Source organism: Taudactylus pleione, unplaced genomic scaffold (assembly GCF_031769625.1).
Source record: "Taudactylus pleione unplaced genomic scaffold, aTauple2 ptg000314l, whole genome shotgun sequence".
Taxonomy (NCBI): Eukaryota; Metazoa; Chordata; class Amphibia; order Anura; family Myobatrachidae; genus Taudactylus; species Taudactylus pleione.
In genome coordinates, this window is record NW_028284715.1 from 10,859,657 (window position 1) to 10,877,215 (window position 17,559).

At 45.1% G+C, this 17,559-nt stretch overlaps 1 protein-coding gene across 1 annotated transcript in view; it reads right to left on the reverse strand.

The window, feature by feature from the left end:
* SPAG1 (sperm associated antigen 1) overlaps positions 1 to 17,559 on the reverse strand; it is a 120,506-nt gene that overhangs the window by 36,558 nt on the left and 66,389 nt on the right. The window contains exons 11-12 of the mRNA XM_088442685.1: positions 2,537 to 2,905; positions 2,064 to 2,160 (exon numbers count right to left, since the gene is read on the reverse strand). Coding sequence (XP_088298811.1) covers positions 2,064 to 2,160; positions 2,537 to 2,905 — 466 coding nt within the window. The remainder of the gene's footprint in view (positions 1 to 2,063; positions 2,161 to 2,536; positions 2,906 to 17,559) is intronic.

A 17,559-nucleotide genomic window follows, 5' to 3' on the forward strand; every position in this document is an offset into this window, starting at 1 on the left:
TGCAGCTGGTGGAAAACCATGAGATGAATTGCACCTGCTGCTTTCAAACAGTTGGAGGTAGCCATTTTGAGGGTTGAACCAGTTAATTATGAGAATGCAGCCAAACAATTACTATGAACATCACTAAGGCAGGGGAGGTGGTGAGTGCATAGGTTTGCATCTTCTAAAGCACAGGTTCTTAAACGCTGTCCTCAGGACCCCAAACAGTGCATGTTTTCCAGGTATCCTCACAGAATCACAAGTAAAATAATGATCTCCACCTGTGGATCGCTTAAACTGTCAGTGAGTAATGAGTGCATCTGTGTGGTAACCTGCAAAACGTGAACTGTGTGGGGTCCTGAGGACAGAGTTTAAGAACCACTGTTCTAAAGGGAGTTGCTGGGTGCATTTAGTGTGGGACTCATTTTGCATCCACATGTAAAAATAAGATTTCAATTTGGCAGACAGTGGTGATTCCAGGTGTGCACTTAGGAGGGGGAGGGAATCACCTGCTTAGCAAGGGGTCACCAAGGATCTTTCCCTCTGTAAAATGGCTTGACTTACATCTTACAGATAGCAAAGATTATATCTTGGCCTATATAGTTTAAGGGGGGTATTCAATTTGGAGTGACAAGTCCGTGCTGGACTTTTCGCTCCACATCGGAGGTTTTCCGGGGATAAAATATCGGGCGCGTGCCGGCTTTATCCCAGAATTCAATTAGAAATCAACGAAAACGAGAGCCGGCGGAAAGGTAAGTATCGCCAAAAAATGGGAATTTTCGGGAAATATTCCAGGGACCCCCCTAAAGATGTCTAGACATGGGGGATCACTATGGGTACCCCCATTTTTACCCGGTGAAGGAAGTCGGGGTTTCTAATAGCCGCGGCAGGTGCATATTTGCGGCTATGAAGAATAGCACTTACATTTTTTTTTTTTTCTTTTAAATTACTATTCCTATCAAATTTGGGGTACGTGAAAATGGGCGTAAGCATATTTTTAAGTCCCTAAAATTATATTTAAAAATTCTGCAAAAATGCACCTGCCGCTACTCCTGCAATGAAGAAAACACCTGCCGCATATAAGGGAACCCCTCTGGAATCAATTTAGCTATTTTTGAATTGTGTTCCCTATATAGTTTTTTTTTTTTTACACCCCAAAATTAAACATTTTTCGGGGATGTCCTGATTTTTTTTTATTGGTCATTCCCAGGGGTGCAGGGTTTTTTTTTTTTTTTTTTAAGCCTGCACCCCTAAACCCCAATTCTGCACTTTTTTTCACCATGTAAAACATGGTGAAAAGTTATCCCCGTTATTTTACAAAGACTTTTCGCAGCCGCGAAAAGTCTTTGTAATTGAATACGGGGATAATTGAAATAGGCGAAATTGACATTATCAGCGATAAATTATCGCCGTTAATGGACTTTTCGCCCCATATTGAATATGGCCCTATATGGGATAAAAATCCTTAACTTGCACAAGTAGTATTTTGAGAGTAAAGTAAATTAGCAATGATTTGGGTTCCAACATGACAATGGAGTGGACGATAAAAGTTATGTTATTTATTCTGCCATGCGTAATTCCAGCTGGACCCATTAGGGGAATAAAAAATATGAAGCGAGTGGAACAAATAGGCAGATTTGTGCAAAACAATGGGCTCTTTGGCACTTTCTCCAGGTTACGAAACGACCAATAGAAACCAAGCTCTTTCCATTTATTTACTAGTATAAAGCAATGCCTCACGGAACGCTGCTGGGAATCCCTCATGTGACATCCAAGGAAATCTGACAAATTAAACAGCCATTGCCATACCAATCTCATTAACAACCGTGACTGGCAGCATCTATGTACAATGAGGAAGCATACAGGAATGTAGCAAACCAGGGTTATGCAGTAAAGTGGTTACACAGTGATATTAGACATTCTTGTTCACACCCATCCAACCTTTGATCCCAGTTAGCTTGTAACACATGAAGACCTTGGGGTGATTACACATCCAGTCCTGTGCTTCTTAGCAGCACAAGAAATTAACCCTTTGGAAATGTGCATTAGCAGTCAGTAAATACTATTTTGATTATCTTACTTACTTGTTGCAGTCTTCAATACACTGTGCACAGTTCCCATCCTTGAGGTGACAGGCTGCTCTGTTGGAGTACAGGACCCCCAGTTCTGCCTCCTCTGCACCTGGGGGTGTGTTACAGAGATGCATGAGAAGTAGCACTGCAGCACAATCTGCCACCACTGCAGTATGCACAGGACAGGCAGCGCGGACCCACAAGAGGAAACATCTATTATATATATATTAAATCTTACAGTGCTAGACCTGGTGGTGGGACATAAATAAGACAGCATAAGGGCAGATTGGTAATAAAAGCTGCAGTAATCCCCAGCTGCTGCCTGCACTGTAATGAGCATGCATTAATATTGCTGTGACCAGTGGTGACTGCTGCCTGCACTGTAATGAAAATGCATCATTATTGCTGTGACTGCTGCCTGCACTGTTTGGCTTCCCATTTACAATGACTGTGATTGCAGCTACTGAACAACAGACTTTACTCACCTGTGCTCTGCAGATTGTCTATGGCCTCAGAGTACTTGATTGCAGCCTCCCCGAACTGGCCATTTTTAAAGAGCTGGTTGCCCTGATCTTTCAGCTGTGCCGCCAGAGGAAGGGGCAGGGGCGAGGACTCTGCTTCCTGGCTGCTGGTGCGAGCTCCTGGGGATTTGGTGCTGGGCTGCTCAGGGTGGCCGGTAGCTTGCCCATTGCTGCAGTCCTTCCTCACCCCGTTCTGGGTGCTGGGCTTGTGCCTGGGGGTCTGGCTGACATCCTCCTTCTCGTTGCTTCTCTTCGGAGAAAACTTTTTTTGAGCATTCCCCATTGCACTCTGCTCGCTTGCAGCAGCCTCTCCACCCACCGTCACACCGGCTTCTACAAGGAAGTCACAGGCTGCTTAGTATCTACATCAGCAGGGCAGCCTACTGCACAGCCCAGGGGAGGGGTGCTGGGTCCTCATGCTGAGCCCCTGGGTTAGCAGCACTGGTCTGAGACCCGTAGAAATGACACATAAATAACACACAGTCACTGGTGGATGGGAACCGTTCCCACATGTGTGTAGCCTGCAATAAGCACCATTTACACATCCTCTGAAGCCCAGCAGCCAGCCCCCTGCTCACACTGCATATAACACACCTACCACAGTCATGCTGCAAGATGACGACCATTTTTCTAGCTGGCAGATGCTGAGACACGGGATCCTGGTGCAGCATTAACATCACAAGTAATGTGCCCAGGCTACTACAAGTCCCAGCATGCCCTTCTAGCCAGGAGTAGTAGTTAACACCGGCCGCTGTATAGACATTACTTAAGCAAGCTCTTAATATAGACGGCTAAACTGGGAGTACCACAAAAGGACATGCTGTGACATGTAGTTCACATACCTGGGGAGCAATGGGGACAATATCTGTTGTCTATTTTATAGCCCACAAAGGGGCATTTTGGGACTTGTAGTCCACAGCTCCTGAAATGCCATATAACCCTGTTTTATGTATTATAGGGCTAAGGCAGGCTATTTACCTAAGAATATAAAGGGAAATGCTGGGACTTGCAGTCCACACAAGCTTCAAGCCCATGATGACCACAACCAAATTGGTTATATTAATTTTATTTTAAACTTTATTCAAAGAAAACCTTACTAGATAGAGCAGTGGAGACACTACAAATGTATGATACAGTCACCATATGACCATTTAATATATTATACTGTAATCCTAACATTGTTTTGCAGAAGGGGTCACCACACCTGTACCAAGAGCTGATGTGTATATACTGTATTAAGCCTAAAAATAAAAAACTTTTCACTCATTGTCAAATATCCACTGGAGCAGTCATGTGTCAGTCACCTGGGCTAATAAGTAATTCACACACCTTATAAGATGTACCTATATTATGTCACTAAAATCATGCCAGATGTAAACTTAAGTCACATCAATTTAATATCCAATAGAGGCGTGCCATAATATCCTTTTAAACAGGCGGGTGTGGTATGATTGACTGTCGGACGTGAGCCCGTGGTTCAAATCCCAACACCAGCATGCTATAGAGTGCAGGTCCCGACGGAGGTAAGCTATGTCACCCTCCCCTCTCCCCCCCCACCCCCCCCTAACACTCCATTAGGGGTGCCTAACCCCCCTTCCCCTAACTGTAAGTCCACCCGGGAGCCCCTAAACCTAACCCTCCCCCCCGCGGCTGTCCGCTCGTGACGCCAGTATCACCTTCATTCAGTATGCCGGGCGTCGGGATTTTGGCGGGTGGATAATGATAGGCGTTGGGATTTCGACACCTATCATTAGTCCCCTGCCGGGAGTGCACAGTTGGTCGGCATTTCGACCGTCGGCTTCTTGACCACCTCCCAATCAGGAACACCTATGATTTACACAGGTTCTGTGGATGATTAATACCAGGTGAAATTAACCAGCCACACAACCTTTCATGTGTGTGTCCCGGATCAAAGGGATATTATGGCAAGCCTAATTTATATATGTGTCATCAATTCGGGATGTAGTGCATATCCCGGCGGGCGACATGCTGGCCGTCGATATGACGCCACTGGGCAAAATGCCGACGCCGCTATCCCCTCACGGATTAGGATACCGGCGTCGGAATCCTGACAGCGGCATCTCAATCGTAAAACACCAGAGCCAGGTAAGTGTTAGCCGTGGGGGGTAAAGTTTAGGCACCTCCTGTGGGGACTTGGGGATAGGCAGGGCGAGTTAGGCTGCGGGGAGGAGGGGTTAGGCACCACGGGGGGGGAGGTTAGGCACCTCCCCAGGGTGGCTTAAGTTTAGGGTTTGGCACCACCAAGGGAGGGTTAGGGTACTTACCAGCCTCCATCGGAATCTTCAGCTGTTGGGCTTCCGAGGTCTGTATTTCATACCCAACCCGATCAATTCTAATCAATGGGAATCAAAGTCACTACTCACTGATTGTCTTATTTCGAACCTATATCTATAGCCCAAGCACAATGTAACTACTTGTAACAATATGCTCTCCTTAACCTATTTTTGTAAATAATTGAATCACTTCTGTAGTGTATAGTTTACGGAAAAACAACATAGTGCACAGGTAGGTCCTGTAACTTTTATATTTAAATAGACAGACATATTTTTGTGGTGATCAGTTATTTTAATGCTTACATAAAAGCATATGATACACTATAAACCGTTACCATATACATAACCACCTGAGAGTGACTGTTTATTTTGAAGTTTGAAAAGTGTCACACCCTGTATAGAGACTGCCCTGTATACAAGTCACAGCATACAATGGGGAAAAAAACCACAGCAACGTTGTCTGGTTTGTGTGTAGGCCTGAAGATACGAATAATCGGTGTCAGTAAAAATGGATGCAGATTGTTTAAAAACTGACAATTATGCAAATATGGACTTGCTTTTTCCAGTTGACGGTGGTATCATTATCGTTATCAGCTGGAAATCCTATATAGGGATGGGCGTACGCATAATTATGCCTGCTTTCAGATGAATCTTTTACACTAAAGAGAGGACCAGTGCACGTGCGCACGACGATTACGAGAAACCAGGTGCACGGATAGGGGTGGTCTGATCACAGAGCTGCGTACAACTCTCCGTACAGGCGAATATATGCAATTTATTTCCATGTGTGCAATATGGGAGCATTTACAGATGACTTGTGTTCCACTCTGCAACAGCGCCTCACTGTAGAGCTAGTCAAATTAAAGAAACGGTAGCTAGATAATGATCATTTGTATCTGTTGAAACCTGTTGGCAAAACATACAGTGGTGTGCAGCATTTGCTATTCAGACAGACATCTATTGTTCATTGCTGCTAGTGATCTTTCTGCTTTTCTTATAAGGCTTATACAGACATAGATAATCAAACACAGATCTAGCACATCTCCATAGACCTACAGTACATGTTGTGTATATATATACGACAGGGACTGATAGAGGTCACCAGCACGGTGCTGGCCTTAGGTACACAGATGTCATTAGAGCCTCACGTGACGCAGGAAGCTTATGAAGACACAGCACTAATCTTGCTGTATATGTGGTGCTTACACGTGCAGGACTAGTGACTGTCTGCTGAGTCACGACACATATCAAATACAACCAGACATTAATTTCTAAAGTCTCAGACAAAGAATGCCCCTAAGGAAAACAAGCCCCAAAGTGAATATTCTAATGTACAATATGTTCTGCTACCAATGGTTCAATTCAGGGTTTAAACACCACTTATTCCATTACTGGGCAAAGATTCAAACCCCTTTTCCACTCCCGCAAAAAAAAAAACTGGGTTATTGCCGTGTCAACCCAGGCCGCAGATCAGTGGAAAAGGGTCCTAGGAAAAAATCCTAGGTCCCGAGCAGGGTTCTACATGGGTAAAACCTGGGTCCCGCTCAGTGTAAACGAGTAACCCAGGTCATCAGGCCCGGGACCCGTTTACAGCATGCTGATTGGCTGAAGCCGGAAGCTGTCTGTGACAGCTGTCACCGGGGAGGGAGAGATTACAGCCACCCGTATGGTCTAGACCTGTGGTGGCGAACCCTGGCACTCCACCTGCTGTGGGACTACATATCCCAGCATGCACTGCCAGTTTTGCTATTAGGGAATGCTAAAACTGTGGCAGGGCATGCTGGGATATGTAGTCCCACAGCAGCTGCAGTGCCAGGGTTCACCACCACTGGTCTAGACTGTTCAGGTAAAACCCGAGTCATCCGGCCCAGGACCAGTTTACAGCATGCTGATTGGCTGAAACCGGAAGCCGTCTGTGACAGCTGTCACCGGGGAGGGAGAGATTACAGCCTCCCCGTATGGTCTGGACCGTTCAGGTTTGTACCCCAAACCCGTTATATATGGGGAGGCTGTAATCTCTCCTCTCTGTTGCCCGTGTCCCCGATGACAATGACAGCTGTGCCATCACACAGCCTCCCATAACGACACCCCCCCCTCCCTACACCGAAGGACACACTCCCCTGGTCGCTGATCTGCCACGGTCTGGTGTTCAGGGAAGAGCAGGAGTTTCCAGCGCTTGGTGATGACATCGCCAAGCGCTAGCACTGGACCTGTGTGCACCCAGGAATATCCAGTGTGAACGGGGTAAATCCCGGGTCTGACCCGGCTTTGAACAGTGGGCCTAATTCAGACCCGCTCGTGAGCGCTGAGCACTCGCAAGCGTGTCGATGTTGGCCAAGTGCGCATGCGCACGACGGAGGCGGCTCCGTCGTGTGCATGCGCGAGACCCGAATAACGACGGCCAAGCCATCGTTATGGGCCTCGCACCAAAGGGGGCATGCTGTTGATGGTGAGTGACAGCACGCTCCCTTTGGTGGGCGTGCCGGAGGCGTAGCTGCCCAGACGGAGGCGTTCCCATGGGAACGCCTACCATCTGGGGCTGGCCCCACTGACATCACAAGTGATGTCAGTGGGAGTGCTTTTGGCTCTGATAGAGCCAAAAGCACTCCAGGGCTTGTGGCAACGAGACTCTACCGCAAGGGTCTCGTCGCAAGCCCGATGGTTGCGATGGTCTTGACCATCGCGACCATCATTTTGGCCGCTCGCTATAGCTGTGGGTGGTCACCCACAGCTATACGAGCGAGGCCGCTCCAAAAACTAAGAGGGACGGCTCTGATTCAGCGCGAGCGCTCTGTCAGAGCATCCGGCTCTCAATCAGGGCCAGTGTTCCAAATCCCGGGTCAGACCCAGGTTTTTCTTGGAAAAGGGGTATTAGTGGAAACTATGCAAATTAAAATATTGCTAATATGTAGAAGAATCTTATAGTTTTCTTTCTTTTGATGATGAGACGTGTAGTGAAAGTGCACCTGTGACTGACACACTGGAGCTTATTCACTAAAGCCACAAAATGCCTGTTCCTCATTAGCACATCAATTATGGTCCAACCCTGCACCTCGGCCATACCAAGAGCCTGATTCAGAGATGGATGCAGATCACCTCGCTGCTGCGTCTTTGCAGGAGAGGAGAAAATGACGCCTCCTGACAGCACTGCATATCCGAGTTTTGTGTCCTAAGATGCAGCAAGGGATCATCTGTAAGACCATCGGCCATCTGAGTCCTGGGGTTACTCAGATTGGCCCTCACAGCTCCTTAGCTGAGGCCAGGAAGTCTGCGTCTCAGAACGGGTAAACTCGCGGCTAGTTGAATTCCCCCCATATGAATCAAATATTATTAAGTATAAAATGTAATCATGGTCTTACTGTAGCTTGTTGAATGTAGACTCATGTACTACAACTTCCTGACATACTAATTATTTACCAATTGCCTATTACCATAATTCCTGCAGAACGCAGCCAACAACATGAGGAACAATATGGTTTACAAGTCAGCTGTAGCCAGGAAACTTATTTCCTTATACTCCATGCAAAGAGTATGCAAAATATCAGTCTTCTAATGCAACATAAGCCACAATTTCACGTTGTACGTGTGCAGGCTGAAATTCTTCATGTGCATAAGGGGCACAACTGGGGGTACTGCATAAGGGGCACTCTGGGGGTACTGCATAAGGGGCATTCTGGGGGTACAGCATAATGGACACACTGCTGGCACTGCATAAGGTGCACTCTGGGGGTACTGCATAAGGGGCATACTGCTGGCACTGCATAAGGGGCACTCTGGGGGTACTGCATAAGGGACACACTGCTGGCACTGCATAAGGGACACACTGCTGGCACTGCATAAGGGACACTCTGGGGGTACCGCATAAGAGGCACACTGCTGGCACTGCATAAGGAGCACAACTGGGGGCACTGCATAAGGGGCACTCTGGGGGTACTGCTGTTTTTTTTTTTGTTATGTTTGTTTAGAATAAATTATTTTATGTTTTTTCCTTGCAGACATGGCCGGTACACTATCCAGGGATTTTTGGACAGGATTCATCAAGTTGTACCAGGCCAATGAGTGCCTCTGGAAGGTGTTGAGTAAGGAATACTCAAACCGTGACTAAAAGAATCAGGCACTGAATAAACTGGTATTATACAGTGGAGACCAAGAAAGTGATACTGACATTGACTGGGTGAAGGCAAAGATCCAGAATTTGAGAACAGTGGGCCTGATTCAGAGCCACTCGCTAGATGTGATCGCTCGCACGATGTGTATGCAATTTGCGTAGGCAGTGCTACCGCACAGCAATGCATTAGCACACCCAGTATTTCTTAGAACGCGATCACATAGTGTATGCAGATACCCACCAAGCTGTTTTAAGATGCCCACTTGTGCACGTCATGTCCAGGAAGTGTATGCAACCATCGGTACATCGGATGCGAACGCAGCACTTGAGGTTGACCATACTCTGCCACAAGCACTGCGAGCACTTCAGTGTAAAAACAAGCCAGGTGGCGTGTACTATGATGCTGTGTTATAATTATGCACACCTCTAAAACGCCGTTGAGATGCTCAGGCACTCCTGCGTTTGCACCTCCACTCCCGTTTTTAATGGCCAGCCCCTGTTACCAACTACAAACAGCTTCTCCTGTCACTCACTCTGCTGGGCTGTCTATGTGCAGCGAGCGAATGCATTGTGAACATTCGCTAAGGTATGCGCACTGCAATGCATGCGCACAATGCATACACACTGCATACCATCGACAACGGCGAGAGTATGCATCTTAGCGAGTGGGTCTGGATCAGGCCCAGTGTTCCTGAAGGAGCACAAGAAGTATCTGAAGTCACAACATTCGGGAGCAGGTGCAGATGAAGTCCAAAAGCCGGAGTTATGGTACTATGACCTGCTCACCTTTGTTCTTGAGAAAGGACCAAAGAGAAAGTCGCGGTGCTCGCTGGAACCGGAGGTGTTAGAGGACCTCGTCGAGGATTTGGAGAGTCAGGAACAGGTAAGCAATTAAACAATTCTAAACATTAGTTTTGTTCTGCTTGATTGTTTTACTGTAAAAATTTCTCAACTGACTCCCACTTTTGACAGTTTTCCATTTTTTATTGTCTTCAAAGCCACTGTATGGTAAGTTTTTTTTTTTTGTTTGTTTTTTAAAGTTTTTTTTTTTTTTCATCTTTCCAAGGTGGAAGTTCTGGACGTGGATCCTGACCCTTCATCCAGCGAGCCCACAGAGGTCGTGAAGTCTGAAAAAGAGAGGCTGTCCTCGCAAGCACCCGCCAAGAAGCGGAGGGCGGTTTCCAAGATTCCAGCCTCTGGACCGTCAAGGAGTGACAAATCTTTGAAACACGCTGAGGAGGTTTACAGAATCCCCGGAGTGCAAATCAGGTTTTTGGCATGAATGTCGGCCACGAAATGGACAGCATGGCTCCAAACCAGCTGCTTAATTTCAAGCGCATAATATATAACTCTATAAAACTTGCTCATCAAGGAAAATTGGATGAGCATAGTAATTTAGGGTCATATACTATAGCGCAACCCACGCCATTGTCCTCTGGCAATATCCATAGACCAGCGTATCTCCATATGCCAATTCCTCCTCTGTCACACCCCCTCACCTATCAACCATCGGGCAGCCCACCAACAGCATCTCCCTTTCCCAGCACATCCAGGAGTAGTGTGCACTCAGCATGGATGAGTACACAAACCACCCTACAGGCCGAAGAAGATTTTTATAATTTGTAATTTATTTATTGTCCTTTTTTTTTTTTAGTGTTTTATAAATTTGTCACTCCTTTTTCTTTGTTTTTTTTCTCAAGAATGTCCTTGAGTATGTACATAGTGCCATGACTTATGTATACTTCTTGTGCGCTTAACATAAACACTGTTTCAAAATTCTGTTTCTTTGCCTTTATCTTGGTTATGTTAGCATCACTGTAAATGGTCTCGACTGTATATTATAATTCATTTCAGTGCCTGATTTTTTTTTTATATTTGGGTATTCCTTACTCATGAGGCACTCATTGGTCTGGTATTAATCGATGAATCCTATCCAGGAAAGTTTTATAATATAAAAATATATTTAAAATTTTACATCTCTTGTGTTGTGTTTTCATTGAAATTATTTATTATATTTTTAAATGGTAGTGTTTTAAAGTCATATAAGGGGAAAGGGGGTTGTGTTACTGTTTTACGTGATCCTAGGTCTAGATGGTTTTAGATGATTATTCATTCTATATATTAAAAATTTTAAATATTCTGATATAAATAGTAGACTCTTAGGGGCCTATGTATCCAGCTGATTTTTACATAAAATGATACAGAAACTGCAGTTTCTGTATAACTGTATCTATTATGTACTAATGGCACAGTGCTGGAGATTTCACAGAAATCTCCAGCAAAGTTCTAAATAGCACTTCAGATCACAGTCCCCATTATTGTCAATGGGGACTATGCTCTACCCCCCCTATGAACTAAACTCCAAAAAGCAAAGCTTTTCGGAGTTTAGCAGTGGTAGTTTACTCCATCTTCAGATGGTGTGAACTACTGTTAGCATATGAGGGCTCCAGCGGCAGGAGAGAGATCTATCAATCCCTCCCCCTCAGCCCGTCTGGCCCCGGAAGCTGACTCTGGGCCTGATTCAGAGCCGCTCGTAAGCGGCCACTCGTTCGCACTGAGCGATGTTCGCACAACTGCGCATGTGTACGGATTGTAATACGCATGCGCGAACCAGTCAGTGCGGCTGAAAATCGTTTGTTCGCTAAATAGCGAATGCCTGCTAATATGAGTGACAGGAGGCGTATGTGGGTGGTAACAGGGGAAGGTGCTTGAAAACGGGGGTGTGGAATTAGATTGCAGGCGTGCTTAAAGGTCAAAACGGGCATTTTAAGGGAGTGCATAATTAATACAGCAGCGTCATTGACCACGTCCCTTGGTTTTTTTTTACTCCAAACTGCTCGCAAAATAGCGGTTGAAAAAACCAGCCACAAGAATAGCGAGCAGTTCATACGCTGTTCGATGTACTCGAATAATCTAATAAATAGCGGACATGACGTATGGTGCGAGCGGCAAGGGGGCGTATTTTTCAAAATTACAACCGCATGTTTTGCTCGCTCGTTCAGACTTAGAGGCGTGAACAGACCGCAATTAGCGAACGGTTCATTTGAATAGCCACCCCTTGTTTTAGAACGAACGACCGCAAATAGCGAGCGGCTCTGAATGAGGGCCTCTGTGCGCATGCGCAGTGTCAGCTAATCCTAAAGCCGGGGATATAACTTGCGGGGACAGCGGTTACCGCAGCCACTGTCCCTGAGAGTTTCCCTTAGTACATAGCTGGGATATTTTCATTAAAAGTGAAAATATTCCCGGCGAGATGGATACATAATAATTGCGGCAGTGCCGCGATTATTAGTACATAGACCCCTAATAATCATAACTTTTGAGGTTCATTTTGTGTCATAAGAATAAAGACAGAAAGTACCCATCATGTGGAGTTTGGAGAGGGCTAGCGTGCAGACTATGAGCCTGATTCAGAGATGGACGGAGTTGCTCAGCCGCACACCAGCGGCTGCGCAATTCTGTGCATTCAAAATGCAAAAGGAGGTGTCACACACCTCCTTGCTGCATTCACGTTATTCCAGCGCTGCTACCGAGGTCGCAGCCTGGGTCACCATTGGTACAATCGCGACCATCGGTTGCGATTGTTGCCGATGTTCCTGAGCGAAAGCTTCCCGGGTCCTGGCAGCATGTGAGGCCAGGAAGTCTGCGTGCACCTACGCAGACTCTGGCCTCGGTCCTCCCGGCAAACGGCCAGGTGCCGTATATTATGTGAAGTGTTGGTAAATTTTTGGTGTTAACAAATAACAGAACTTGTACATATACATATACTATTTTTAAAATAAAAAAAACTATTTTTTTTGCAAGATAAATCTAAGAAATTTTATTAAAGCTACAAGGAAACGTGCCAAATATTAGGAAATGCAATTTCCTGGCCAAGGAACTGTACCCACGCCATTGAAAAGGCCATGTCCTCATTCCTTACTTCCTTTGCACGTGTAGAGTAGGCTGAGGGAAAAGGTGTAGAAGACAGAGATGTCCACATTGGACGGTCCTCTATGTGGTCATGGGATGAAGATAGTGCCCTTTGCTGTGATGATTTCCTGGGAAGCATGTTATGGAGCACAGCAGGCCATTACTATCCAGTCAATTTTATCCACTCTTAAATTGATCGGAGTATAGAAAATCCGGAATCTGATACTCATTATCCCAAATATACGCCTAGCCCAGAACAGTCGATAATTGAAAATAATTTTTTATTAGTTAAACCCCTTTGTGGAAAGGGCTTCATCACATGTTCGTGTAAAGCGAATGCCTCATTCCCAACAAATTGTTTGCACTGGGATGCCGGTGGTAAGTGTAGGTTTCCGGATATCATTCTTTCATAAATCACAGTGTCCTTGAAAGATCCACCGTCAGACTACACTAAAATAGCCCTTGTAGTTAAAATATAGGGAACCACTGTGGGGTGGTATAATGCGAACGTTTCCCGTCGACTGCCCCTCCGCAATTCGGGAAATTCCATTTTGCCTCGAATTCTTCAGCAACAGTTTGCCATTCTTCAATGGAAGATGGAAACTAAAAAAAATATATAAATAAATACAGAAGATAGGTTTTTTTGTTTTTGATATCTTTGTATATTTGTTATAGTAGCATTAACAAATATACATTTTGTGGGAATATACTATTTGAGAACATATTAAGATTTATAATAATTTTATATTTACTATGCGGTTTACATTTGGGCAAAGCATAAGAAATGCATAAGGTCAGCTAACAAAATATTCTTAAGAGGCGTATAGTGGGGTGCAGCAGCATCTACCATAAGGACAGTTAGCACTTAAGGGGGTGTACAGTGGGGTGCAGCAGCGTCTACCATAAGGACAGCTAACAAAATATTCTTAAGATGTGTACAGTGGGGTGCAGCAGCGTCTATCATAAGGACAGCTAACAAAATATTCTTAAGAGGTGTACAGTAGGGTGCAGCAGCGTCTATCATAAGGACAGCTAACAAAATATTCTTAAGTGGTCGTACAGTGGAGTGCAGCAGCGTCTATCATGAGGACAGTTAGCATATTGCACTTAAGGGGTGTACAGTGGGGTGCAGCAGCATCTATCATAAGGACAGCTAACAAAATATTCTTAAGGGGCATACAGTGGGGTGCAGCGTCCATCAGAAGGACAGTTAGCACATTACACTTAAGGGGCGTACAGTGGGGTGCAGCGTCCATCAGAAGGACAGTTAGCACATTACACTTAAGGGGCATACCGTGGGGTGCAGCAGTGTCTATCATAAGGACAGCTAACAAAATATTCTTAAGGGGTGTACAGTAGGGTGCAGCAGCGTCTATCATAAGGACAGTTTGCACTTAAGGGCGGTGTACAGTGGGGTGCAGTAGTGTCTTATCATAAGGACAGCTAACAAACTATTCTTAAGGGGTCATACAGTGGGGTGCAGCAGTGTCTATCATAAGGACAGCTAACAAAATATTCTTAAGTGGTCGTACAGTGGAGTGCAGCAGCGTCTATCATAAGGACAGCTAACAAAATATTCTTAAGTGGTCGTACAGTGGAGTGCAGCAGCGTCTATCATGAGGACAGTTAGCATATTGCACTTAAGGGGTGTACCGTGGGGTGCAGCAGCGTTTATCATCATAGAACACTTAAGGGGTGTACAGTGGGGTGCAGCAGCATCTATCATAAGGACAGCTAACAAAATATTCTTAAGGGGCATACAGTGGGGTGCAGCGTCCATCAGAAGGACAGTTAGCACATTACACTTAAGGGGCGTACAGTGGGGTGCAGCAGTGTCTATCATAAGGACAGCTAACAAAATATTCTTAAGGGGCGTAGTGGGGTGCAGCGTCCATCAGAAGGACAGTTAGCACATTACACTTAAGGGGCGTACAGTGGGGTGCAGCGTCCATCAGAAGGACAGTTAGCACATTACACTTAAGGGGCATACCGTGGGGTGCAGCAGTGTCTATCATAAGGACAGTTATCATATAACTTAAGGGGCGTACAATGTGGTGCAGCGTATATCATTGACAGTGTCTGCAAAATTTGTAAGTACCTTAAAATACAGAGGCTTCAGGACAGTAAATAAGGCTCGGCATGTCTCTGGAGTGATGCGTCCAAAGTTTGTGCAGAAATGAGGCTGCCGAACTTCAAATCAGCCAGGGATCTTCCAGTTGCACGGTACCTCAGGGTTGCGATGAGCCTCTCCTCAGGGGGTATGGTCCTCGGCATCTTGGAATCCTGCCTCTGGATGTAGGAAGTCACCAGACTCAGCAACTCCCGAAAGGTGACATCATCCATACGTAGAAAATTCCGAAAGTCATCCGGGTTGTTCTCTCGGATTTCGGCAAGCAGTGGCATGTGCGAGAGAGAATCCCTCTGCAGCAGCCACTCCTTGGTCCAGCACGAGTGAACTCTTCTCGGACCTCTCCCCATCAGCCAACAAAACAACTCCAGCATATGCTGTCATCACACGATAGCCATAAGGATCCATGATGAGCAAAAATAAGCAGTTTGTTTAAAGACAAGCCAAAAACAAACCAGAGCAAATTAGCAATGCAACAGCGTTCAGCAGGTATAAACCAACCAAACTAGCCACAGAGCATAAATGCAATGATTAAAATGGCCACCGCTTATTTATTCCCTCATGAAAGCCCTGTCCACCCCTCAAGAAACATTAGCCTAGTATACACCCCCCAAGAAAAATCTGTCACTCAATTTGAAGTACACAATATCGTTTACAAATCGTACAGGCTGTATGATCATATGTTCAGGGGAATTTCAAGGGAAAATCTTTTGACGATATTGTACAGGGAGCAATCGTCTAGTGGATATGCAGCTTTACAGAATGGTGGCTTTATGTTGCATTATAGCACTGCATAAAACAGAACCAAACTGGAATAGCACCTGATCCTGCACAGTTCACAGTCGAATTCATGTAACAATGCATGTACATATGTTCTGCAGCACAATCTAAAACATATATTACAAACATTATATTGGGATTAGCATATAGGTGTAATTGACGGATTGCCCTAGAAGAAATCAAACACGTGCCTATGGGCAGTTTTCCAATTATGACCCCCATACATCTGTGATGGATTCCTGAGATGTTAACCCAGCATCGCAAGATCGGTGAAATCCAACATGTTGGATTTCACCGATTTACCGATCACGATCAAAATCTGATCGTGATTGGCACATCGGTGAAATTTAACATAGCAGATTTCACCGATCCTGCAACGGAACGCAGAACATTGATGGCCGCCGGACGGCATTTCCGATCCGAACGCAGGGTCGCGCAATCCGACGGCAGGTGTATGTGGGCCTTTAGTACGTCAAATCTGTGAGCCATTGTTCAGTTCTGGTAGGGGGGAGGGAACATGGTGGAACTATGTTGGCAGCTGTTCATTCACTGTGTTATACTTCTGCTCTCAAACAGTGGCATTCAACCCAACACACGGGTGCTTAAATATGTATATGTAGGGGGAAATGTAAATAAACTGCTTAGGACAACTCCTAAATGGCAGAGAGATATAATTTTGGATCACCAGCTGTATTCTGTATACAGTACTCCAAATGGCCAAAAAGGAGAACTTTACGTTTCCTTTCAGTGTCACAATACTGTTATATTTACAGATGTCCTCACCCCTTGGGCACATTTCCTGTAGTAAAGTTGTAATGAAGATTTAGGACATAGACATATTTGATAGCTAATGGCAGCATCTATAGAGGTTTACACATAGGCTTACCATACTATCCATTGTCGAAGCTGGATGGTTGGCTGAGACCTAAATTGTAAAATCAAAATCTGCACGATGCCATTTTGCGAATGGCTATACAGCGCTATTTTGCGACTCCCACACAGTATCAGTAATATACGGCGCTATGTTGTTATTTAGCATTGTGCTGTTAAAAGTCCTGACAAAAACAATACGTACATTTATCACTACATATAATATGAACAACCCGGCAAAGCACGTACCATGGTGTACTCCACAAACACGTAGAAGCACAACGCATACTAGCGTCTTTTCTTAATATCCCCACACATGACACATTGCATACTTACACAAAAGGTTCCCTAGCAGTAAGGTTAATATTAAAGGTTTTATATGTTATCAAGTCTATTGTGAAATACATATATTTGGTATCTAAGGTTTAGTACATAATAAGTAGACTATGTTTGGTGCCATTCGAAACCACTGTTTATTTGCAGATTTCCGGTTCCATTGGCAAGGAAATCGCAACATACGTTTGCAAGTTATGGATCATAGAGAGATAGGCATTGAAATGTACTCTGTAATGCAATGTTTATTAGCCAGTTTAGACTTGTTCTTCGGCTGGAAAATTATTATTATTATTACCAGTTATTTATATAGCGCACACATATTCCGCAGCGCTTTACAGAGAATATTTGGCCATTCACATTAATCCCTGCCCCAGTGGAGCTTACACTCTATATTCCCTAACACATGCTCACACACATACACACTAGGGTTAATTTTTGTTGGGAGCCAATTAACCTACCAGTATATTTTTGGAGTGTGGGAGGAAACCGGAGTACCCGGAGGAAACCCACGCAAGCACAGGGAGAATATACAAACTCCACACAATGCACACAAAGAGCT